The 22,748-nt window shown below is 39.2% G+C and overlaps 2 protein-coding genes across 3 annotated transcripts in view; one reads left to right on the forward strand and one right to left on the reverse strand.

Moving 5' to 3' along the window:
- Positions 1 to 21,560, forward strand: part of LOC142159156 (RNA-binding protein 12B-like) — a 25,617-nt gene extending 4,057 nt beyond the window's left edge. Inside the window, exon 2 of one of the 2 annotated variants that reach the window (XR_012692912.1) lies at positions 18,464 to 21,560. Coding sequence is in view for 1 of the 2 variants with exons in the window: in XM_075213794.1 (XP_075069895.1) it covers positions 1,943 to 3,961 (2,019 nt within the window). In the remaining variant the exon portion in view is untranslated. Of the gene's footprint in view, positions 1 to 1,919; positions 4,811 to 18,463 lie in introns of those variants that run through there. The other variant, XM_075213794.1, reaches the window with a different exon arrangement.
- The window catches only part of CDH17 (cadherin 17), a 322,180-nt gene that overhangs the window by 67,499 nt on the left and 231,933 nt on the right, over positions 1 to 22,748 (reverse strand). The gene's annotated exons all lie outside the window — the stretch shown is intronic.

The raw sequence follows: 22,748 nt of genomic DNA on the forward strand, positions 1-22,748 counted from the left end.
TTAATTATTTAATACCATATATAACACATGAAATATATGAGAGATTGATCATAGACTATATCTGGAATTGCACAAAGTCATGACCACAACAATAGATAAAAGAAACTGGACCAAGCATGCCAACAAAATCAGCAAAAATATAGGACTGATATTTCAATAAATGTAGTAATGCTTTGGATTTTCACCTTTCTATTGAAGACTTACTTTCACCTGCTCTCCACATATAGGGGATGCTTCCTCTTTTACCTGGAGCAGAGAGAATGCTCACTAGTTTATAGAATAGAGCTCTACTGGACCACTATTCAGCTAGCGAGTGGTGGTGTGGCCTCTCCATTTACTTTGTGTGAGCAAGATTAATTAAGAAGGGGTCATCCTAAGTTTTCACCCTTGACATTGCAGCCCATGTAAGGCTATTGGCCAAATATGGCAACCGATATCAGGTTATTGAGTAAATTCAGCAGCATTTAAATGGTGTGGCCTTATCAAATTAGGCATTAGGACAGTGCTGGTTAAATCCTTGTGCTTGCCAGGGCACATTCTGAGTCAACATGTCCTAACTTTTGTACTGTGTCTTCAAAAATGATGCCCTTCTTACTGCACTTGAAGTGGCCATTTTTTCAACTGGGAACAGTTTTTGTTATTAATATACCCCTCATGTACAACAATCTACAAAATATTCAGAGCCACATGTCTGCATTCTCCAGAAATCATTCACGTTATATCCAGGGACTCTGTGTAGAAGTCTGACTATATAGCTTTTGTAATAGCAAGGGAGTTGTAACACCAGGGACCAGTTATAATTGTTCACTGAAGCTGCAATGCTTGAAGGGTAATATTTTTTATGTGATGATCCAACTGTGGTAGCATATGGCAACAGAATGTGAGAACACAGGAATAGTGCAATGTGTTCACCAACTGGTACACTCGAGCAGTGGTTCCCAAACTTTTTCAGTTCGCGGCAACCTTAGAATCTCCATAATTTTTTCAAAGCACCTCTCCAAAATAATTACAGAGCAGTACCGTTTTATAAGTAGTTGGGTCAAAATAACGTAATAAGTATTTAGGTCAGGACAATAATACTTAGAAAGTTGTTTGCAAAAATGATACACATAAATCCAAGGGAAAAGAATATTTTTATATATTTTTTCAATTATATTTCTGTCAAAGAATAATTTACAGCTAATACTAAGAGGAATAAGATCAAACAAAATAAAACATGTACAAAAATCATCGCACTGTGCCCCTCTCCCCGTGCACACGCACTGTGCCCCTCTCCCCGTGCACACGCACTGTGCCCCTCTCCCCGTGCACACGCACTGTGCCCCTCTCCCCGTGCACACGCACTGTGCCCCTCTCCCCGTGCACACGCACTGTGCCCCTCTCTCCGTGCACACGCACTGGCTATTGCATGCTTTTGTTGTGTTATGAATACATTGTGAATGCAGGCTGCCATAGTGATTTCTTAAACTCAAAAGTTTTGTGTGATTTTGTTTTCTTTTTCTTTTCCCCGCAATTGCCTGAGAATGTATTGTGTGTGTGTGTGTGATGAAACTGATGTATATAGCCGTTTGTGTTGCTGGTGTGTATATTATATGCATTGTCTATTATATATATTGTGTATATTATATACATTCTCCACTGCCATAAACACGTTTAATTGCAACAAAAGAGAAAAAACATTCACAGTGCTGCTTAAATACGTTTTGAAGGAGGTGTCTATTTCTTCCATGCCCAGCTAATTTGATCTTGCTATTCTATATCAAAGTAAATATTTACCCTGATTATTGTTCTTCTGTTGACATAATGCAGAATTACCTTTTTATTAAAGTGATATCAGATTTGAGTAACTGTTCATTGTGTTTATTAGCAGAAAATTACAATTTGTTGTGCACTTTTTTTTTTTTCTTTTTCCCCCCCAGGTGTAATTGTTTCTGACCCAAGAATGTCAACAATCATCCGGCTGCAGGGGCTTCCTGCTATTGCAGATTCTGTTGACATTCGACAATTCTTTTGTGGATTGAATATTCCCAAGGGAGGTGTGTATATCACTGGTGGAACATATGGTGAGGCTTTTATTATATTTGCAACATGCGAAGATGCCCGGTGTGCATTATGCCTGTCAGGCCGTCCTCTAAAGAATTCACATGTTCATCTCACACCCAGCAGTGAATCTGAAATGCAACGTGCATTAGAGATATACCGACAAGGTTTGAAGGATTCTATGGGTGGTCTTTTTAATCCAGGGACAAATGTTAACGGTCCATCATATATATACGTACACGGGATGCCAATGAGAGCGACAAAAGTGGAAATACGAGCATTTTTTAAGGGGCTCACTGTGGTAGATGTAGTATTTTTGAAATTTTTCAACGGAATCAGGAATGGAAATGGCATTGTTAAATTTGAAAAAGGTACTGATGCTAGTGATGGACTCAAATTCAACAATCAGTCTATTTGTGGTTCGCCAGTAGCGCTCAAACTTTCAGATGAGAAAGAGTGGATCAAGAATGGTGGCAAATTATCTGGTCGGCGAAGGGAACGGTCTTCATCGCGTACATCTAGCAATAGGAGAAGACGGACACGATCCAGATCCAGGTCTAGGTCCCGATACAGGTCTAGGTCTAGGTCCCGATACAGGTCCAGGTCCAGATCCAGATCTAGATCCAGCTCTCCAAATTATAATAGGAGGGATAGACGTAGGTCCCCGTATATTCGTGAATTTTATGTGCATCTTATTAACTTGAGTTACAGAGTTGATAAAAAAGATATAAAAAGATTATTTTATGATCTTGACCTGAGCGACTCTCAGATTACATTCCTACTCGATAAAGACGGTAGAAGGACAAGAGAAGCTTTCACAATGTTCACTACGCAGAAAGATTATAGAAGAGCACTGAGCTTGAACGAGGAAACCTTTAAGGGAAATACCATAAACATATTACCTATTTCCAAAAAGGGTATGTTGGAGATGATTGAACGTATGAAAACTAGGATCTCCAAAGATCATCCAGATATTCAGAAATCTGCAAGTCGAAGTTCTCAAGAAAAGAAGTGCATATATTTGCGAAATTTTGCCTCAGATGTTACTAAAGCTAATGTTCAGAATTTTTTTACTGGCTTTTCTGTAAAAGATGCTGATGTTTCTCTGTTGTTTGATGATAAAGGAGTTGGCCTTGGGGAAGCCTTGGTAAAATTCGCAGATGAAAAAGAAGCATACAAGGCTGAAAAATTAAACCATCAAAAGTTCCTAGGGACAGAAATCCTTTTGAGCCGCATCTCTGAGGAACAAATGAAAGCTCTTAATAATGGTACTTCTGTGAGTCATCATGCTACCAAATATTGTGATGAGATGAGTCTTGTGACCCAAGCAGATGACATGCCTGATGAATCCTTAGAGACTGTATCCAAACCAGGTTGCAGTTTGATAGGATCATCGTTGGACTCTAGTGGAGTAATGCCAGCGCTGGACTCCAAGGAGGTAGGGATTCATTCAGACTCTGATGGCAAGGTTCCATCTTTAATTTCTAAAAGGGAGTATACGGCACTGGACAGCATAAAGGCGATGGGTGAGACAACATCTCTTGATTGTATACAGACTATTCCTTTTTTGGGATCTGCCAGTCCTTTGAAGCAGAATGATCCTGTAGATGAAAATCCAGTTGAATCCAAATTGAGTTTGTATGGTGAAAATGGCTCCAATGAAGTACCAACCCTTAAGACTAATCTGTCAAAAAAAAATGGAGTAACATTAGTGTTTGTTAGGAACCTGCCATTTACAGTTACTGTTGCTGAAATTTTAGACTTTTTCCATGGCTACAAAATTAGATCTGTAAATCTGAAAAATATTGAAAGAGGCATAGCAACAGTCCGTATGCCAACTTACCAAGAAGCCATGTCTGCTATAAATGCACTTAACAAGAAAGAGATTGGCCTTAAGCAGGTGTCTCTCAGCTTAATTTAATTACTGATTAAGTTTTCTTGGTAAGTCTTGTTGTCTTTCCACTATTTTTTTTTTTGTAATGGATTCTCAAAAATATTAGTGAAATTGAAATTAGTGAAATCTATAGTGGAATTGTTACATTTGTTCTGTAAAGAATTCTTTAATTTGTACATTGTGAAAGATGTTTAGTAAAACTAAAGGCAAGCAACAGTTTTTTTTGTTTGTTTGTTTGTTTGTTTTTTTTTGTGTGTATTATAACTTACAAATGGATCTTTCAAACTTAGATAATTTGTAACATTGACCTGTATACTGCAAAGACAGTATCTGTTTAACTTCATATTAACAATTCTTTACTGGGAAAATAAATGTTTCTTTTCTGTAGATGAATCGAGAATATTTTTCATCGGCCAAGTTTCAGATAAACTCAAGTCAAATATAGATAGGTGGGAGAGAAATCAGATTAGTTGGTCCATATTCTGTGTACCGTCCATGTATTTGTATAGTACTACAATAGAAAGAAAAAGATAGTGTGAACATCCCCCACAGAATTCATAATCCAATCTAATTTAATACATTATCAAAAGCATCTTGTACCACGCCTAAACATATGTAATAATACCATGTCAAATGAGATCTGAAGTAATCTTGTTAGCTAGCCGAGCTTTTGGTCACTTCACTTTTGTCGCTATTCATCCTTCAGTATACTTAATCTGCTGTCTATAGAAAATTCTAACATCTTGTGTACAACTTTCTTTAAAATATTTGTAGCTGCAGTGTGTGCCTAAACAGTTTATTTGTGAATGTTACTAGTTCAAAGCACTGGTTCGTATTGTATATATGAATCATCAGAAGTAAACATATTTGAGAGTTTTTGATCAGTGTGGAGGCTTTTTTTTTTCAGTGTGCAATCGGACTTCCTATCACTAACCCTATTTTGTCACTTCTTGGATTCTTTAGACTAATGTGGCTCATGACAGAAAGAAAGGCTGTATCAAACCTTTTTTGCCTTGGAGCAAGCTAATATGTCAATATGACCCCCTTTGTTTGGTAAAAACCCACCAGCACCTGCGAGCACATGATGCTCAAGTTCTCGCAGCCTGGATTTCGAATATAAACTGTTGCTGATGAAAGTTATCTATGCAGCTGATTGGTCAAGAAGACACATTAATGACCCCCATCTGCAACAGGCTAACTTCAAAACACTAGTTTGTGAGTCACAGAACACTGTGTTCCTGGGATTCCTCTGGCTTTGCTAGCTGGATTGGCAGCCCTACCCCCCCACCCCCATTTAATTGTAGTGCTCTTTTTTTTTTTAGGCAGCTCCAGCATGGCCAGACCAGTATATATATGTTAGGATGGAGTCACACTGTCTAACTCAGGATAGTTTTATATGGTAAAGGTGTGTGCTGCCATCATTTGATCCAGGCTGTCAGTGACCATCTTAAGAGTTATCTGTAAATCGCAGTTTACATTTATGGGACTTCTTGGTTGTTGGTAAAAAAAAAATCTACTTTACGTAACAATGTTGAATCCCGTATGACCCTCTCAATAAAACATTGCAATACAGTTTTTCTTTTATGATCAAGTAAAAACAAAACCCAGGAGTGCTATCTTCGTTTTTTGGGTTTTTGTATGAGCAGCTTACCTCTCTTCAAATCTGCAACCAAAGAGTAAGTTTGAGATAGGATTTATCTTGTGTAAAGTACACATATTTGGTACACCTAGACTGGAGAATACTTCATCTATGAGACCCTTAGGGGGCGATTCATTTTTCTGCGTGGAATGTGGTGGTAGTAATTCAATTACAAGCCCTGCGTTAATGATTGCGTCTGAAAATAGGGCTTAGTTCACTCCTAGTGCTGCAAGCAAAAATTTACGAATTATGCCCTATTTTCAGACTCTGTCATTAGTAATCCATATACTTGCCATTTTGATTTGCATACAGTGCAGTGAGAGGATTACAATTTAAAACTAATGGGATTGGTAATTTTAGTGATTTGTTAATGCTAAGAGGACCCTTTGCCAGGGAGAATGTTCCCTGCAATGCAGGGACCAAGCTGTTTGATTGCAAGCACACTATGTTCAAACAGTGGTGGGGGATCCTAGCAGTCTCTCAACCACTGCAGTTATTGATTCCAGCGTTACCTGGATCTAATAGCAGCTTGCCTATAAGCTGCTATTCTTGGATCCAAACAGCACTGTCATCCTTTAATCAAAATATTACTCAAGAGGTTGAAAGATTTGCTCAGAAATGAAACAAATTTTCACTTCAAAAATTTGCACTTTATATCTAGCATAGGGTGGTATATTACTTGGCTGAGGGCTAAAAAATATGTATTTTTAAAAACATTTCTCCCTGAGACAACATGACTGCAGGTGGAGACTTTGGAAGGCATGATTACAAGGAGAATTTCGCAGGAGCATCAGGGATCAAGAACTTGACCTTTTGGTGTGTTTCACAAGCAACTATGTGGAAGCTGATGATGGCATGAAGCTACGGTGGACAGACATCAGTAGAAGGCTGTTGGAACTACCCCAGAGCTACATTATCTGTGCAGTGTAAGTATTAACCTGTGCCAGGAGTGTCCCTCTCACCAAGCAGTCTGTGGAAGTCATTGATTACTCATTTACACATTTGACTTCATTAAAGGGACATGAAACTTAAAATTCTAATTGTGCTATATGATAGCTCTTCTAGTACAGAACTGGACACTTTTCTCCAAAAATATAAAAGAAAAGTTTGAGCTTCACACATTTATTAGTGCTAGGGTTTTCTCAAATAATGGTTATAATTTGAATGGGGTCCGTGTTTACATTTTTTACATTACTATTCATGCAAGCATTGTAAATTGACAAGCTCGTTATTTCCTGAAATTCTATTTTATATACTGCCTAAATGACTAGCATAATTTACACAATTGTTCCAAGCAATCATAGAGGTAAACTTGAAATTAAGGTTTGGTAACCAATGGCTGATTAAAAACTGCAACCAAAATGCCAGTTTAACATGCCTGCCCTAAATTAGGAGCACAAAGAAAAGTACGATGCTGCTTGTTTACAATTTCCTTATTGGTCAGTTGGAAAGCTTATTTCCCCTATTTATTGAGTGAAACGGTCAGTGGCTGGTATGTGCTATGGGTCACAGTAACTACACTGCTTTGATTACTGCCCTGCATTCTTTAGTTGCCATGACAATCTAGCTATTGGTATTTATCCAGTTCTGTACTAGTGATAGTCAGAATCTTGTCAGATCTTTGCATTTAGGGTGTTTCCTGTGAGTGACTCTTCTTTTTGCTAACAAGATGTTTGATCTAGATCAGGAAGCTCTGTTGAGCAGCTTATCAATTGTAGCCAACATTCTAAAAGCTATCATTAAGTGCATGTCACTCGTTAAAGGAAAAGTTAATTCAAGTGTTTCATCATCATCTATTTATTTCTTTAGCACTACTAATTGCGCAGCGCTGTACAGATAACTTGCTCACATCAGTCCCTGCCTCATTGGAGCTTACAGTCTAAATTATTATTATTATTATTATTATTATTATCCTTTATTTGTTAGGCGCCACAAGATTTCCGCAGCGCCGTAACCATACAAAAAGTACACTATGCAGGGTGAAACAGTACAAAACAATAAACAAAAAATACCAGTACTTCAGAAACTCCAGGCTGGTTAATGCAATAAACACGAAGCAGAAGAACAGGTAGGGAGACAGGAGGGAAGAGGGCCCTGCTCATGTGAACATCCTAAGGGAGGGAAAAAAAAACAGACACAAGTGGAGCCAGATGAGGCAAGGGGAGCGAGCGAGTGAAGGAGTCATGCGGATGGTTGGTAGGCTTTAAGGAAGAGGTGGGTTTTCAGTGCACGTTTGAAGAAGCAGAGAGTAGAAGAGAGGCGGATGGAACGAGGGAGGTCATTCCAGTGAAGGGGGGCTGCACGGGAAAAGTCTTGGATTCTGGAGTGGCAAGAGGTGATAAGAGTGGAGGAGAGGCGGTGATCATTGGCTGAGCGCAGGGAGCGGGCAGGAGTGTGAATGGAGAGGAGGTTAGAGATATAAGGGGCAGTAGAGTGGGAGAGAGCCTTGTAGGTGGTGGTGAGGAGTTTTAAAAGGATTCTGTAGGGGAAGGGAAGCTAGTGTAAGACGAGGCAGAGGAGGAGCGGTGTGAGAGGAAGATGAGTCTTGTGGCCGCGTTGAGTATAGAGCGGAGTGGGGGAGAGACGGGAGTGGGGGAGGCCGGTGAGTAGGAGGTTGCCGTAATCCAGGTGGGAGATGATGAGTGCGTGTATGATAGTCTTGGTGGCATCCTGAGAGAGAAAGGGATGGATGCGGGCGATGTTGCGTAGTTGGAAGCGACAGGCTTGGGCAAGGGAATGAATGTGGGGGGCAAAAGAGAGAGTAGTCAAGGGTGACCCCCAGGCAGCGGAGTTGGGTGACAGAGGAGATGGTGGTGTTGACGAAAATAGAGAGGTCGTGGTGGGATGGGAGTCTGGACGGAGGAAAGACAATGAGTTCTGTTTTAGAGATATTGATTTTGAGAAAACGCGCGGACATCCAGGAGGAGATGGCGGAGAGGCAGTCAGATACACGAGAGAGGACGACGGAAGAAAGGTCAGGAGAAGAGATGTAGAGTTGAATGCCGTTACCTAATACACACACACACACACACACACACACACACACACACACACACACACACACACACACACAGAGATTAGGGTCAATTTGGCACCTGCCAATGAACCTACCAGTATGTTTTTGGAGTGTGGGAGGAAACCAGAGCACCCGGAGGAAACGCATGCAAACTCCACACAGATTAGGCTATGGTCAGGAATTGAACTCATGACCCCAGTGCTGTGAGGCAGAAGTGCTAACTACTAAGCCAGTGTGCTGCTCTAGTATTGCATTCATACCCTCATTACATTATTTGCATATCCTTATAATTGAAAGACAATTTTAGACAGTCACTCTGATTTGCAGCTCATTTTCATTTCTGGACAGCCCTTTCGTGCTACTTACCTGTAGCACATGGGGGACCCACCAACATTACCTGAATCTGAGTGCTGACTTATGATTTTTGCTTGCGACCTTTCAGAGTAAATTATAAGCTGTCAATAATTAAAGTTCTGTAAGCCTGCTTCCATAGAGCTTTATTGATGATCTGTGGACAGACTGCGCTCTCCAGGGCTTACAGCTGGCTCTCTGTTTTAAGGTAATATGATTCACTATTTAATGAGTTTTTAATGACTTTACAGTTGTCTACTAAATATAGTAACAAAATAGAAATCTGGGAAAGTGTGCACAATATTAGGCTATGATTACAAATTTGTGTATTAGTTGGTAGTATATAATAGGTTTTCAAAAACGGGATTGTGTTGACAAATCAACATCAGTAGTTGTCTGCCTGTCATGTTTGATTGAAGTGAATCGTATATAAATAAATGATGATGATGAATAGGTAAGGGGATGCGAGTCCACAATACTAAAAAATCTTTTCAAACTCTTCATGGCAGTCAAAATAACTGTCCAACACACTAGTAGATTGGTTAGAAACTGTATTATTAATAGGACATACATAAAACAAGGACATACAAGGTAGACATAATGCAAGCATGAAAACAAAGGGTATAAAGGACCCCACTCATTAGAGAGCTTATATTCTACTTTGAAGAAGGTACAGCTGAAACCAGAGATGCGAGTGTGACTCAGAGTGGAGATTGAGAGAGTTGTAAGGGTGTTCCTGGTCCTTTACTTTTTTCATTGTACACCTCTTGTCTTGGGGCACTAATTCACTCATTCAGTCTCCAATAACACCTCTGCGCTGATGACACCCAAATCTATATTTCTTCCCCTGACCTCTCTCCTTCTGTTCTATCTCGTGTAACCAACTGTCTTTCTGCTATTTCCACATGGATGTCCGAATGCAACCTAAAGCTCAACATGTTCAAAACAGAAATTATTTTCTTCCCTTCTGCAAGAATAATTACCTGCCCTGAAATCTCCCTTACTGTCAATAACACCACAATATCCTCAGTCTCCCAAGCCCACTACCTTGGTGTCACACTTTACTCCGCCCTCTGCTTTATTCCTCACATCCAGACCCTCTCCTGGTCATGTCGAACCCACCTTAAAAACATTGCCAGAATACGCCCTTTTCTTACTAACATGCTACCAAATCTTTTATCCATTCTCATCATCTCCCGTCTTGTCTGTTGCAATATCCTGCCATCTGGCATTTTTGACACCCATATATTTTCACTTGAATCCATCCTTAATGCTGCTGCAAGACTGATCTTCCTCACTGCTGCAGCACTTTGCAAATCTTTACACTGCCTCACTGTATCCTTCAGGATCAAACTCAAATTACTCACCCTTATCTACAGAGCCCTCAACAACACTACCCCTGTGTACATCTCATATCAAAATACTCTCCTTCCCTCCCTCTTAGATCTACCTCTGACCTGCGCCTTGTCTCTGGTAACCACCTCTCACTCCCGCCTACAAGACTTTTCCCGTGCTGCTCCCCACTTATGGAATTCCCTATCACGCTCAATCAGATATTCCAACAGCTTTCAAATCTTTAGATGCTCTTTCAAAACCCATCTCTTTTTTAAGAGGTGATCTTAGCACTATAACACTATTCACACTAATGCACCCTCACAACTGTCCCAATCTCCACTCTGAGCCACATTTGCTCCTCTTGTTTCAGCTGAGCCCTGTTCCACTTAGACTGTAAGCTCTCTAATGAGCAGGGTCATCCGTACCCTTTGTTTTCATGCCTGCATTTATTTTGTGCACCTTGTATGTCCCTGTTTTATATATGTACTGTTTTTTTCCCTATTGTACAGCGCCGTGGAGCACTGTGGTGCCTTACAAATCTACAATAAAAATATTAATAAGGGTGTATTAGTGTGAATAGTATCATCCAGTATAAGGTATGCTCTAAAAAAGAAATTGGTTTTCAGAGAACGTCTAAAGATTTAAAGGCTGTGGGAAAGCATGATTGGGCATGGTAGAGAATTCCAGAGGTGGGTAGTAGCACAGGAGAAGTCTTGTAGGCGGGATAAGACAAGGCACAGGTCAGAGGTAGATCTAAGGGTGGGAGGGACAGTATTTTCATATATTTGAGATGTATGAAAGGGTGGTGTTATTGAGGACTTTTTAGTTGAGGATGCAGTAGTCAAGATGGGAGATGAGAGAATGGATGTACGTTTTAGTTTCATAATATATATTAATATATAATTATTTTTACCATTAAATGAGGGTGCAGTTTGTACTGTACAATTTGATGTAACATATGCACAATATGGTGTCGGCATTCTTTAGATTGTTTACCCAACTGGTCCTGGTTCTTACGGATGTCATGGCATCTACTTTGGATCCCTGGAAGTTTTGTTCAGTTCATGGTACCCAGGTTGTGGGGCACAGCATTAAAACTGATGTATGCTTCAAATTTCAGGAAACTTGACATGATAAAATTAACAGCTCCCCTTCTTTATTCATATGTTAAACTTTGTTTTATAGAGCCTACAACATACTATGCAGCACATTAAAATTGGAAGCCAACACAATAGTCAAACAAAAACTAGATATTGACAAACATTGTAATAAGGCCCTGCTCACAAGCTTGCAGCCTATAGTACATCTAAAACCAGTATAATAACCTTAAAATGGATATATATTGCAGTATTGCACTAACATAAAGTTCAATCTCATCAAACTAATCTTAAAATAGTTAAACTGGTGAATAATACTTTGCAAATCATCTTCTTATGGATTGGAGCACAGTCATGCCTACTTTCCTAAATAATAATGTGTGAGTTCTTGCTAATCAAAATGTATCCAGCCTGATGTCGGCAGCTATGCTATAGTGATCAGTAGTTTGAAAATAGTTTTTTGTACCTTGCCAAGTGAAACCAGTTTTAGTAGTGCTGTATTCCAGACCTTAATGTTAATCTAAGTATAAAATTCCAGCATGAATAGATTGCCTCACTAGAATCTTAAATTACATTACAAGGCTTTCTGGTAGCAGTAGTCCTGTGTGCACAGGGGGAGGTGGTTGCCTCTACTTACTCCCCATTCAGGACCATATAATGTTAGGTAGGTCTTCATTTTTCACACCTCTACTTGGTATTTTCTAAAATTGCTCATAGGCTTTTTTCCTCATTCTAGTGACTTGAAAGGCATTTTAGGGGCTCATCTTAAGCATCAACTAACTATCGTCTGCATGTAGCATGAGATGAAAGCGTCATAGGTTTCACATATTTACTTAAATCTAAATTATATGGGATTTTAACCTTTATAATTTAGATTTAGACATAGTGTGTATACTCTTAATATTGCTATAATCCACCATTTAAAGGGGAAATCCACTTTTGGATGACATCCCTCTTTCATCCTCTCCTGCCTTTGGAACCCCCTGTACCCATTTCCTACATGAAGTGGGCTTGTGAGAGAGAGGGTTTGTCCAAAACTGGACAACTCCTTTTATGGATGGTGTTATAGCATCTTCGTAGTGTAGAATGTAGGGGACACTAAGAGATTCTCAAAGATGGAGCAAAAGAAAATCCATTCCAAAGTCCATGGAGTCTGGTCTACACATGTGGTGCTTCTCCTGTTGTGCAGATGCTGGAGTACAAGGAAGGAGCTGCGAGATGTTACAGAATGTCATTGGGCCCTACATTAACAACCTTCTGTCCGGCGTTAAGGAGGACCATTGGACGATATCATGGATGCAGCCCAGCAGCTTGATTTCAGTATTGCAGTTACTAATTATTATTTACTGTTTTTACTTAAGTGTCCAATTTTTCTTTTTGTTCTTAAAAATAAAATGTATTGAGAATTTAAAATGTTGCCTGACTTTCTGCAAATTCATAAAAAAAATTACGACCAACAGATGAGTTGCAATTTCAGTTGAAATATTTGCATGAACTTTTAAAGCTTGCTAATTGTTAATAATAAACTAGTAGTATTTCATTCTCCTCCACACATACACACAACCTTCCATTTAATAAAAAAACTTGCTGCCTCAACCAGCTTAACCCTGCAATTATTATTTATTTTTATATTTCCTTATTTTTGTTGGTCAAGTGAATAACAAGAACATGTCTTCGTGCAATTGAACAGTAAATAAGGAACTGCAAATGTAAGACAAAAAAATAACCATAAACCTGAACAAATTTTTAAGACAAATGAGAAGTTAGTGGTGAAGTGAGTGGGGGGTAGCCGATTTAAGGAAGGGTAATTGTATGTGACTAGCAATGAAATTTGGTTTTATTACTTAAACATTCTGGGCCTGAGTCATTAAGAAGAGCAAGACATAAAAAAGTAGTAACTGCACCTGGGCAAAACCATGTTGCATTGGGGGGGGGGGGGGGGGGTAAATTTAAAATGTGGGGACAGATGTATTGTTGTTCTAGATCAACTTTAAATTTCAGTGTAAAAATAAAGCTATCAATTATTTGTATTCTACATGGAATACAGCCAGTATATAACTTGTCTAACACAATAAACTGATTTTCGCCGCTATAATTGTAGCATGGTTTGGGTTTGTCCAGGAGATATCTTACTCCCTTTTTTGCTTTGCTCTCAATGACTCAGGCCCCCTGTGCCTGTTGATAGTGCCTTGTCCTTGATCTCATAAACCCTTTTCCCTTGTGCTCCTCACACTGCTGCCACCAATAACATTCACGGTCAGTCTCAGCAAATCTTTAAAGTTGGCAAAACATCCCATCCAATCTCTTCACAGAATACCTGAACATTTATTAACATAAATGGTTGTTGAGAGTAGTTTTTGTTTTGTGTTTTTGTTTTTTTTCTTTAAAAATTGCAGGTTCATGGCTATCTGCAACATGCATTAGAGTGTGTATGTGTGTTTGGTTTGAAATGACTATCCTGGCAGCTCCCTGTTTCTTTCGTTACTATTTCTCCCAAACTGGCTGCCTTTCTAAGAATATTTCTAAATAATCGTTTAAGCTTTATAAGTATGACATAGACGTTGCCCTCTTAAACCACTTGTTACTGTTGGTTATGTGGCTAAGTAAAAAGGTCTGCTCTTATCTTCTCCATAAAGTTAGCAGTAATCTCAGAATAGCCGATCTGCAACGTTATACTACTATTGTCCAAGTAATAAAAGGCTGATTTACTAAAGGTGGAACTATTAACCACTGTGACAAATGGTTTCTCTGTTTTCTGATGTAGATGTGAGTGACCAAAGATTCAACATGCCAGGATTAAGTTATGATTTTTAAAAATTGCCTTTGTTCAGAATGACTGGATCCAGCTACACAATGCAGCTAATACCCCATCATTCACACTGCCACACAAACCCAGGTTTTTGCCGGGGCAAGCCCCAACAACCCGGGTTGAGGCTCAGTGTGAGAGGGTCCAGGTCTAATTCCTGGGTCGGATGACCCGGGAATTAGACCCGGTTCTTTCAGAGGGTTATTCCCAGGTCTGACCTGGGTAGCCTCCAGTGTGAATAGTGAGACCAGGATTTTTCAACCTGGGTCTCACTGGAAGAGTTAAAAAGGGAAAAAAAAAATTATGAAAAATGTCTACTTACCAGTAGACTGGTAATATTTTCTCTCCTCTGATGTCTGGCAGCTGTAAAATCCAACGTTCAGAAATGTGTATAGAAAATATTGACATCACTTCCAGGTGAAAATTATGCTCTTAAATTCGCAATAGGCGGACCCGCCACCTGGATTACATTATACAGGCGTAGGGTCCGCCTATTGCTGCTTTTAAAACTTTAAAAGCATAATTTTCACCTGACCATTAGAAGTGATGTCAATTCTTTCTATACACATGTCTGAACGTACAGCTGTCGGACATCGGAGGAGAGGAAATCCTACCTGTCTATTGGAAAGTAGACGTTTTTCATTAATTATTTTTTTTATTTTTTTTTATTATTTTTTTTTGCAGACCCGGGTTCAGTGTGGGGTCAACCCGGGAATTTGCTGGGGAGGGAGGCTTTTTCACCCAGCAGTATCCCGGGTTTATATACCCAGGATACTGCTGAGGAGACAATATGAAAGTGGCATCATTTAGTAACTAACTGACGTACCCTGGATACAAGTGAAGCTGTTTTTTTTTGGGTTTTTTTAATATATGAAAGAGGGAAGGCGGCTCCGTCAGTTGATGTCGCCCTTTAGTTATTTTCGTTTGGTGATCGCCGGACAATAACACCCTATACTTCAGAAAACAAACCTCCCCCACATCCTGGCTCTAAGAAACTTTGGGAACCTGTTATTTGAAGGCAGATAGTTTGTATAAAATATGTTGGGGACTATTAAAAAAAATAGCTGGAATATTTTGCATTGCTATTTTAAGAAAGTTTGATAGATGTCAAGTATTTCTTTGTGGTGTGTAGTAAATAAAATATAATAATAAAAATGAAAACTTTTATCATTTTGGGTAGATTTATTTGCTGTGACACAGCAGGTATAAAAAAAACGAATGGTATTTTCAGAAAATGTAAAGTCTTCTGGAAAAACCCCAAAATATAATTTGTGTGGATACAGCATAATCACATTACTGATATTGATGCCTAACTATGACCAGCCCAAAAAGTGCCAAAATAGGCTCAACAGGGGTGAGAAAAGCCTCCAGCAGTGAAAGGGTGAAAGTGTACCCATAGTTGCTAGTGAATTAAGAGTTGCATTCTCATGAATATCTGTGCAGACCACAAAATGGAAATCTCCACTGTGTTGCAATGGTACCTGGTGAAAACCAAGGTTCCCATAAAATTCCATGGCTCATAACTAGCCTTTGTATCATTGCTAGCACAATGTGTTCACATCATGACAACTTGTTACTGCTTGTAAAATTTAGCACATATCATTAAACTACAGTAGTGCAGTTTCATAAGAAGCCCCTCTGGTGACATTTGGATAATCCCTCCCCTTCAGGATTCCACCTGTTAACTGATAGCAGATTTAATCATTGTGTTGCAATGTTTCTGCAGCTGTTAACTCAGGCTTAAAACCAACCCAGACCTCTTCTATGTAAGTGGACCAGACTGAGTCCTCCAGCCATGTGAGCTGTCCTGCGAGCCTGCATCAGAATGCTGGGATGTGGAGTTGGGGCAGGTTATATTAACTTGTCCAAAAGTGAACGGATAGTAACCCTTTGTCACCTTTGAATAATCTCTCTTAATTTAACCTACTCCGTGCACCCTACCTCCGTGTTCCAAGCAAAAAAAAAAGTTTTTTTCGATTTCAGCGCAAGCTGCGATGCTGCTATAAGTACTTTCAAATCTACAAGTACAGGATTAGACTCTTGACCACTTCATTCCTATCTCACTGCCTTGAGTGTACAGTCCTTAACCCCTCTACCATGAAGTCCCCAAAATGACTGTGCCCAGCCCCTAGAGGTTCCTGAAACCAATGTCTTTGCTCAGGCACTTGAGTGCCCAGTTGTCACTGCTACCCACCGAGCCTCAGGACCCTGTCCAAGTGATTGTGTTTGGGGAGCCACCCATTCTGCTTCACTTACAAACTCTGATCCATCACCACCTTTCTCACCAGAAGTTTCTGAGATATATGTCTCACCAGAGGCTTCTGATTTATAACGTTTTCGTTACAAGGGTCGAGTAATGTTATGTTGGTTACCCCACATACTAATGCTAATTGTTTATTATTCTGTCCTGGTAGCTCTTATATGCTAATGCCCATCTCTTGGAACTGGCTTTCATATTCATTGTCACCCCAAGCATAGCTCAAGTCATTTTGGAATCTGTCTTAAAAGGGGGGAGGGGGAGGCAAAGGTGCATATACAAAACATCTAAGCTGTTGCAAAGTAACTTTTAAGGGTATAATTTACGGTAACAGCAATTAGTGTGAAAATGGCAACAGAAGGAACTACGGTTTAGTGTAATTTGACTAACCCAGAAGATTTAATTACTAGATTATTTTTTCTTTTTCTTACCATATATACCAAATTTGTATTCACGTTTCTTTAATGGCTGATGTGCACATGTCTAAATTCCTATCTCTGCTGACTGCATTGGGCCCTCTTGAGAGTTGTAGTCCTATTAAACTGCAATTAGTTGCATCTAAGTTCATCTCCACATTCTTAACCCAAATCATTTTTATTTATTTGTTTTCAATTTTGGTAACATTCCCATAGCTGTTTCCATAATATCTGTATTGTATCACCACCTTTTCTTTCTTTCTTTCTCAGTTGTATTGTTCAAGCATCTGCCATACCTTCTAATCTTTTATTCCATGCTTACAAATGTGATCTTAGTACAGAAAGTAATTCCCATTATCAATAATTTGAATCCACTATATATTTGTATAAGTTCTCCTAATTATAAGCATAGTAACACCTACATGTTTTAGTGCCTTCTAGTGTTATTTATACAAATTACACAAGACAACAGTACTCTCAGAACTCATCAATGTGTTGTAATACATTAGAAAGTTTATCTGGTAGCCATAGAAGACATCCGTTTCGCTCCCCATGGGGACTTGATAAAGGTCACTTCAGGGAAAACAATCACACTGCAAGCTGTCCATAGCTCTTCCATAGAAAGCTTTATAGTAGAGGCATGAATGGTCAGCCCTCCAGTTGTAAGGTCGGCTCTCGGCTTCAGGTAATGGGAAGGACTGTTGGGCTTTATATGGAGGTACATTTAATTAACAAAATCTCCACTAAAGTTTGAATTGCCCATTACTACTTAACACAAATAGTTGCTGACTTTGACAAATAGGTTGTTCAAGACTGATAACTTATCAATCTCTACAACCATTGATACTCTCGGTACAGTTCAGAGTTTGTTTTCATGATGATAGAGGTTGCATAGGTTTGTTAAAGACGAACTCCTATCTGTCAAATGCCAACAACAATGTGTCTATTTTAGCAGGCAGTTTAAGGCAAAAGCCATAGTCCCAAGTATCAGGAATTATTTCACAGTTACCATTTAAATGGACACTATATATTTCCCAGTTTCATGGCTTAGGAAGCTTATGAAAACAAGTGCACAGATAACTGCATACAGAAATGGACACTTTCTGTGTGATAAAAGAAGTTGCGATCTTATTGGTAACTGATAAAGCACATTGTTTTTTTATAGTCATCTTTCACCATTAATATCCTGTAATGTGCTTCAAAGGCATCGTTCTGCAAAATTAAAGGGTAGTCCCATGGCTTTGATGCACTGATTAAAAATATTTCATACATTTTGATTATTTCATCAGAGGTGTACTGATCCCCTTCAGTATATGTGTGTAAATGGCAATCAACAATGTATGGCTAGTTGACATTTACCTTTAAATCTGGCTTGGGCAACCTGTGGCTTTCCAGCTGTTGTTGAACTAAAGTCCATCATGGGACTTTTAATTCAACAATCTATATCAACTGAGTGCCATTAATTTCATAACTGTGTTTTTAAATTATATGCTTTGCTTTATCAATGGCTACACTTCCAGGCCTATTATCTTATGAATATTGTGATTTCAGTATGTTTTATAGACGTGCTGTCTCTACATCTCTCACTTATCTTGTATTTCCTCTGTTGCAGGCTCTGAAAATGTTGTTAGGATCCACCTAGCCGTCTGGTAAGTTTTAATTGGAGTGACCATAGTGAGGCTCCAGTTAACTGACAAGACAACAGTCAAGAGTACCTAAAAACACCACATACAAGGATAATACGCAAATATAAGTTTCACTTTTTCATTATCTTTTATTTATAAGGTGCCACAAAAGTGGAACAGTGCTATTCATGAAACTTACAGTAAGTATGCAATATAATGCACAGCCCGTAGCGATCCATAATACGTTACATACATTATTAAACTAAACCTAATAATACAAAGACCAGACATCTACCCTTTTTATAGTATCGATATTAATAAAGCAATGTTCCACAAGTAGTTTAAAAGTAAGTACTGTCAGCGTTCTAATAACCTAGCGGCATCTTGATGAATCCGAACTGATCAAGAGAAATAATCTAAATTTCTCACCAAGAAGTGTCTGCAACACTATAGCTAGCCTATAGTAAAGTGGTTTTACTCATTATAGAGTACATATAAGCAGCGAGATAAGTTTCCTGAACTTGTCTTATTAAAAGCAACCCATCTACCATATTCTCTGGGTTTTGGTTCCATTGTACTCTATTGATAATATTTCCTCTTTGGCAGAGTAATAAACATTGCAGCTGTAAAGCAAATACGGGTAGTGGACAAAAAAAAATGAAATTAATTTGGTCAATGAGGAACACCAAGCATAAGGGTATTTAATTAACAAGTCCTATATAATTATGTATTGACTATAATTATGACTAGCGTATCTTCCAAGAGGAAACCTAAGGGACTTTGAAAGATGGATATTGTTGGGGTACATTAAGCAGATGCTTCAGTGACCAAGACAGCTTTTGTTTCATAGCAATGGTTTCTAAGGTGATGCCAGCATGGAATTCTGAGGGACAAACATAATGGCAAACGGAAGGTGGAAGTGCATGCCCCAGGATAGTGATATCCTTGCATTAATTCAATGTGCACGACAAAACAGCTAAGCAACTACACATCAGTTTACTGCAAATTTTAACATGTGGCGCAAGCAGCAGTTTCATAAAAATAGTCCAATGAGATCTCCAGAGAGCATGTTCTAGTTGGGTTGCAGTGCATAGTCTGCTCATCACAATGCACGTTTGCAATTTCAGTGGTGCAAAAAGAACAGGCATTGCACTACCAAATAGCGGAGGAAGGTGATCTGGTTAGATGAATTATCCTGCACCATGTTCTCCACAAACGGATGAATGCATGTTGAGCCAAATGAAAGAACTCTACAGACCTGAGTGCTTGTTAACCATAGTTAAGGGATCTGCTGGTTTCATAGTGTGGGGTAAATTTTCCTGGCATGTTTTGGGTGCAGTCATTCTCTTAAAAGTCAAGGTCAATGCTAGACGCTAGTTATGATACTGAGTGATTATATACACCTCATTATGCAGCTTTTCTCTCCAGACGGGTAGGGAGAGGTGTATTTTAAACAGACAATGCCCCCATCCCAGTCAATCATTTTATAGGATATTTTGAAAAATAATTGCATCATTTTCCACCACCCATCTTCAACCAAGTGTCAGTTGAGTGACTCTTGTGGAATAATGATGCTGCATCCACCATGCACAATTCCAGGCAGTGATAGGCACATTGCCACAGCGCAGACAGGCCATTCTGGCTGAAATTCTGACCAACACCCTATTAAATGTCTTTACATTGGTGCTTCCAATTTGCTGTCCACTACCTGTACAAACATTTTTATACACATATATGAAAAACGTAATCTCTGCATAATAGCTTACATCTATGATTGAACAGTTGTACATATATAAAAAAAACTAGCAAGGTAACCTAAATTATAAATAACTTAATATAATACCCTTTGCTTTATATTTTCTTCTCAAATCTACACCCACTCCTCACTTTGTCTATACATATGTACATAGCACTATAAAACATATCAACCTGTGTCTTTGGTTTTTTTTTTTGTTTTTTTTAATAAACCAGTGTACATTTTCTTGATAGCAAAAAGGGCTGTCATGTGTCTGTCTCAGTACCTGTCATTGTGTTTTATAAACCAATGTTTGCCTAGCTCTGTTTTTCAGTACAATATGTTCATGTTTTAGAAATAAATATTATTTTATTCAGTTTCTGGTATATGTTGGTTTTATCTGATAAAATGCAACTGCATACATCCTGAATGGAATTTAAAACTGTGTTTCTATAAGGCGGAAAAGTGATAAAAAATGGCGCTAATGTGAGGAAAAAGCAGCCCTAGGTACACAGAGAAGAACAACTGACTTCTTACAACATCAAAGAGAAAAACAGAAAAATATACCTGAAAGGGCGCTATTTCTTCCCAGAATAAGTAGCCCAAATTTCACATGTGAATGCACATGCACCGTGAACATATCAGGCTCAAAAACTAACAAAAAAAACACAAACATAGGGTAATAAAGTTAAATTTAGAGCAGTAGTAAAAAGGAAAGTTCCACAGATGGGATAAACCCTTATCCTGGTGTATAAAAATAGATAAAATCCTCTTCAGTGAATTCACACACCAACAAATCCCTTAGGAATACTGCTTACGAGATATAAATGCAGTGTGAACCTGTAGACTGAAAATTATGTTTTCTTTAAGGCACCTCAAACATCCACCTCCTCCGCCGCTCACAAACGTTGACCACCAGGAAAGAAACACATATAGTGTAAAACCGTTTTATTAAAGGGACAAAAACAAGTGTTCCAAAATGACTTAAAGCTATAAACTGTTAATGTATGCTCGTACCAGACATCAGAAGTTAAGGCACATATCAGCGGGAGTATGATGGAATCCCCGGGTGTTCTCCGTCCGTAAATGCAGCCAACTGGGGGTAGAGTATACACAGAACAGCACCGCTAATCCAACGCCTTTCAATCCATAGAAGGTTCTTTCTCAAGCTAGCGGATTTCAGTCCAAGAAGCTGTTTAAATAGTTACCACACTTCCGACATCCCTGCACTTTTACATTCAAAGCGAGACTTGGGTGATAACTCCGATGCGCATGTGGACTAAACTCTTATTACAGCTTAGTAAGAATGAATGGGATCACATGACTCGGACCGATAATGTATGATAACATGTATCTTTTATGTGTCATGTATTTTATTGTTAACAAAATCAATAGTTTTTTCGAGTGGATAACAAAGTTGAAACAATCACAGAAAATGTCCAAAGAATTACCAAACTTGCAGCAGCATTATAATGCCAATGTTCCAAACTAGGCTCGAATAATATCCCCAATGTGCAATAGCACTCAACCCTTATTAAAGCTTAGTTAAGATGAATGGGATGGAAGCTTAGTTATTGAAGCTTAATTGAGATAAACAGAATGACATGACACAAACAATACAAAATAACAGGTATTTTTACATACACTTTAAACAAATATAAGTCAATTTTTTTTATATATTATTAAATATTAAACCTTAGTCATTGAACTTCATTAAAGCCAATTAGAAATGAATAAGATTACATAGCTAGGACACACAATATAAAATAAGTATTATTACATAACTGTTAGGAACCCCTCTAGCCGGTACAGCACAACCCGGAGTCTGCTCTGGCAGTCAGGTGTTCACTGGAGCCCCTAGTGGTGGGGACAGACTTGGCCGCAGACTAGCAGAGGGTCGTGAAGTGCGTACCGGCTAGGGAGAAGCCAGGAAAGCGGAGTGAAGTCCAGGCAAGGGTCAAGGCCGGCAGCAGACAGGGAATCCAATACACAAGCTGAGGTCAAGGGTCACAGGCACGGTAGCAAGGTCCAGATACAGGCAGGAAGGTCTGGGTCACGAGCAAACAGGCAGGGTCCAAATCCAAGCAAGGGGTCATACACGGGAAATCCAATAGAGTGTCCATGGGACAGGAACAAAAGCAGGTACTAGGATAAAGCAGGTCAGCAGGACTGTGGCAGAAAAGCTATAACCGGCAGTGAGGCTGCAGACCTCACTGCCTTAAATACCAGCATCAGCCAATCAGCCTAGCTCTGTAAGTATTCCCAGGGGCTGGCTGATTAATAAATGATAAATTAATAGCCATCAGGCTATTAAGTGCTCTGCGCACGCGCCCGGCTGTCCCCTTGTTGCCAGGAAGCAGCGCTATCCAGCAGAGCGTCCGGCTGTTGCCTTAGCAACGGTCGGGAGTTAGGAGGAAGTGACGTCCCGGTCGTCATGGTGACGGCCGAGGCGCACTGGAAGCGAGCCGCAGCGGCTGTGAGTACCGCCGCGGCTCGTGACAATAACATTGAAAATTGCATATTCGCAGAATAAATTA

The sequence above is a fragment of the Mixophyes fleayi genome, chromosome 5 (assembly GCF_038048845.1).
Source record: "Mixophyes fleayi isolate aMixFle1 chromosome 5, aMixFle1.hap1, whole genome shotgun sequence".
Taxonomy (NCBI): Eukaryota; Metazoa; Chordata; class Amphibia; order Anura; family Limnodynastidae; genus Mixophyes; species Mixophyes fleayi.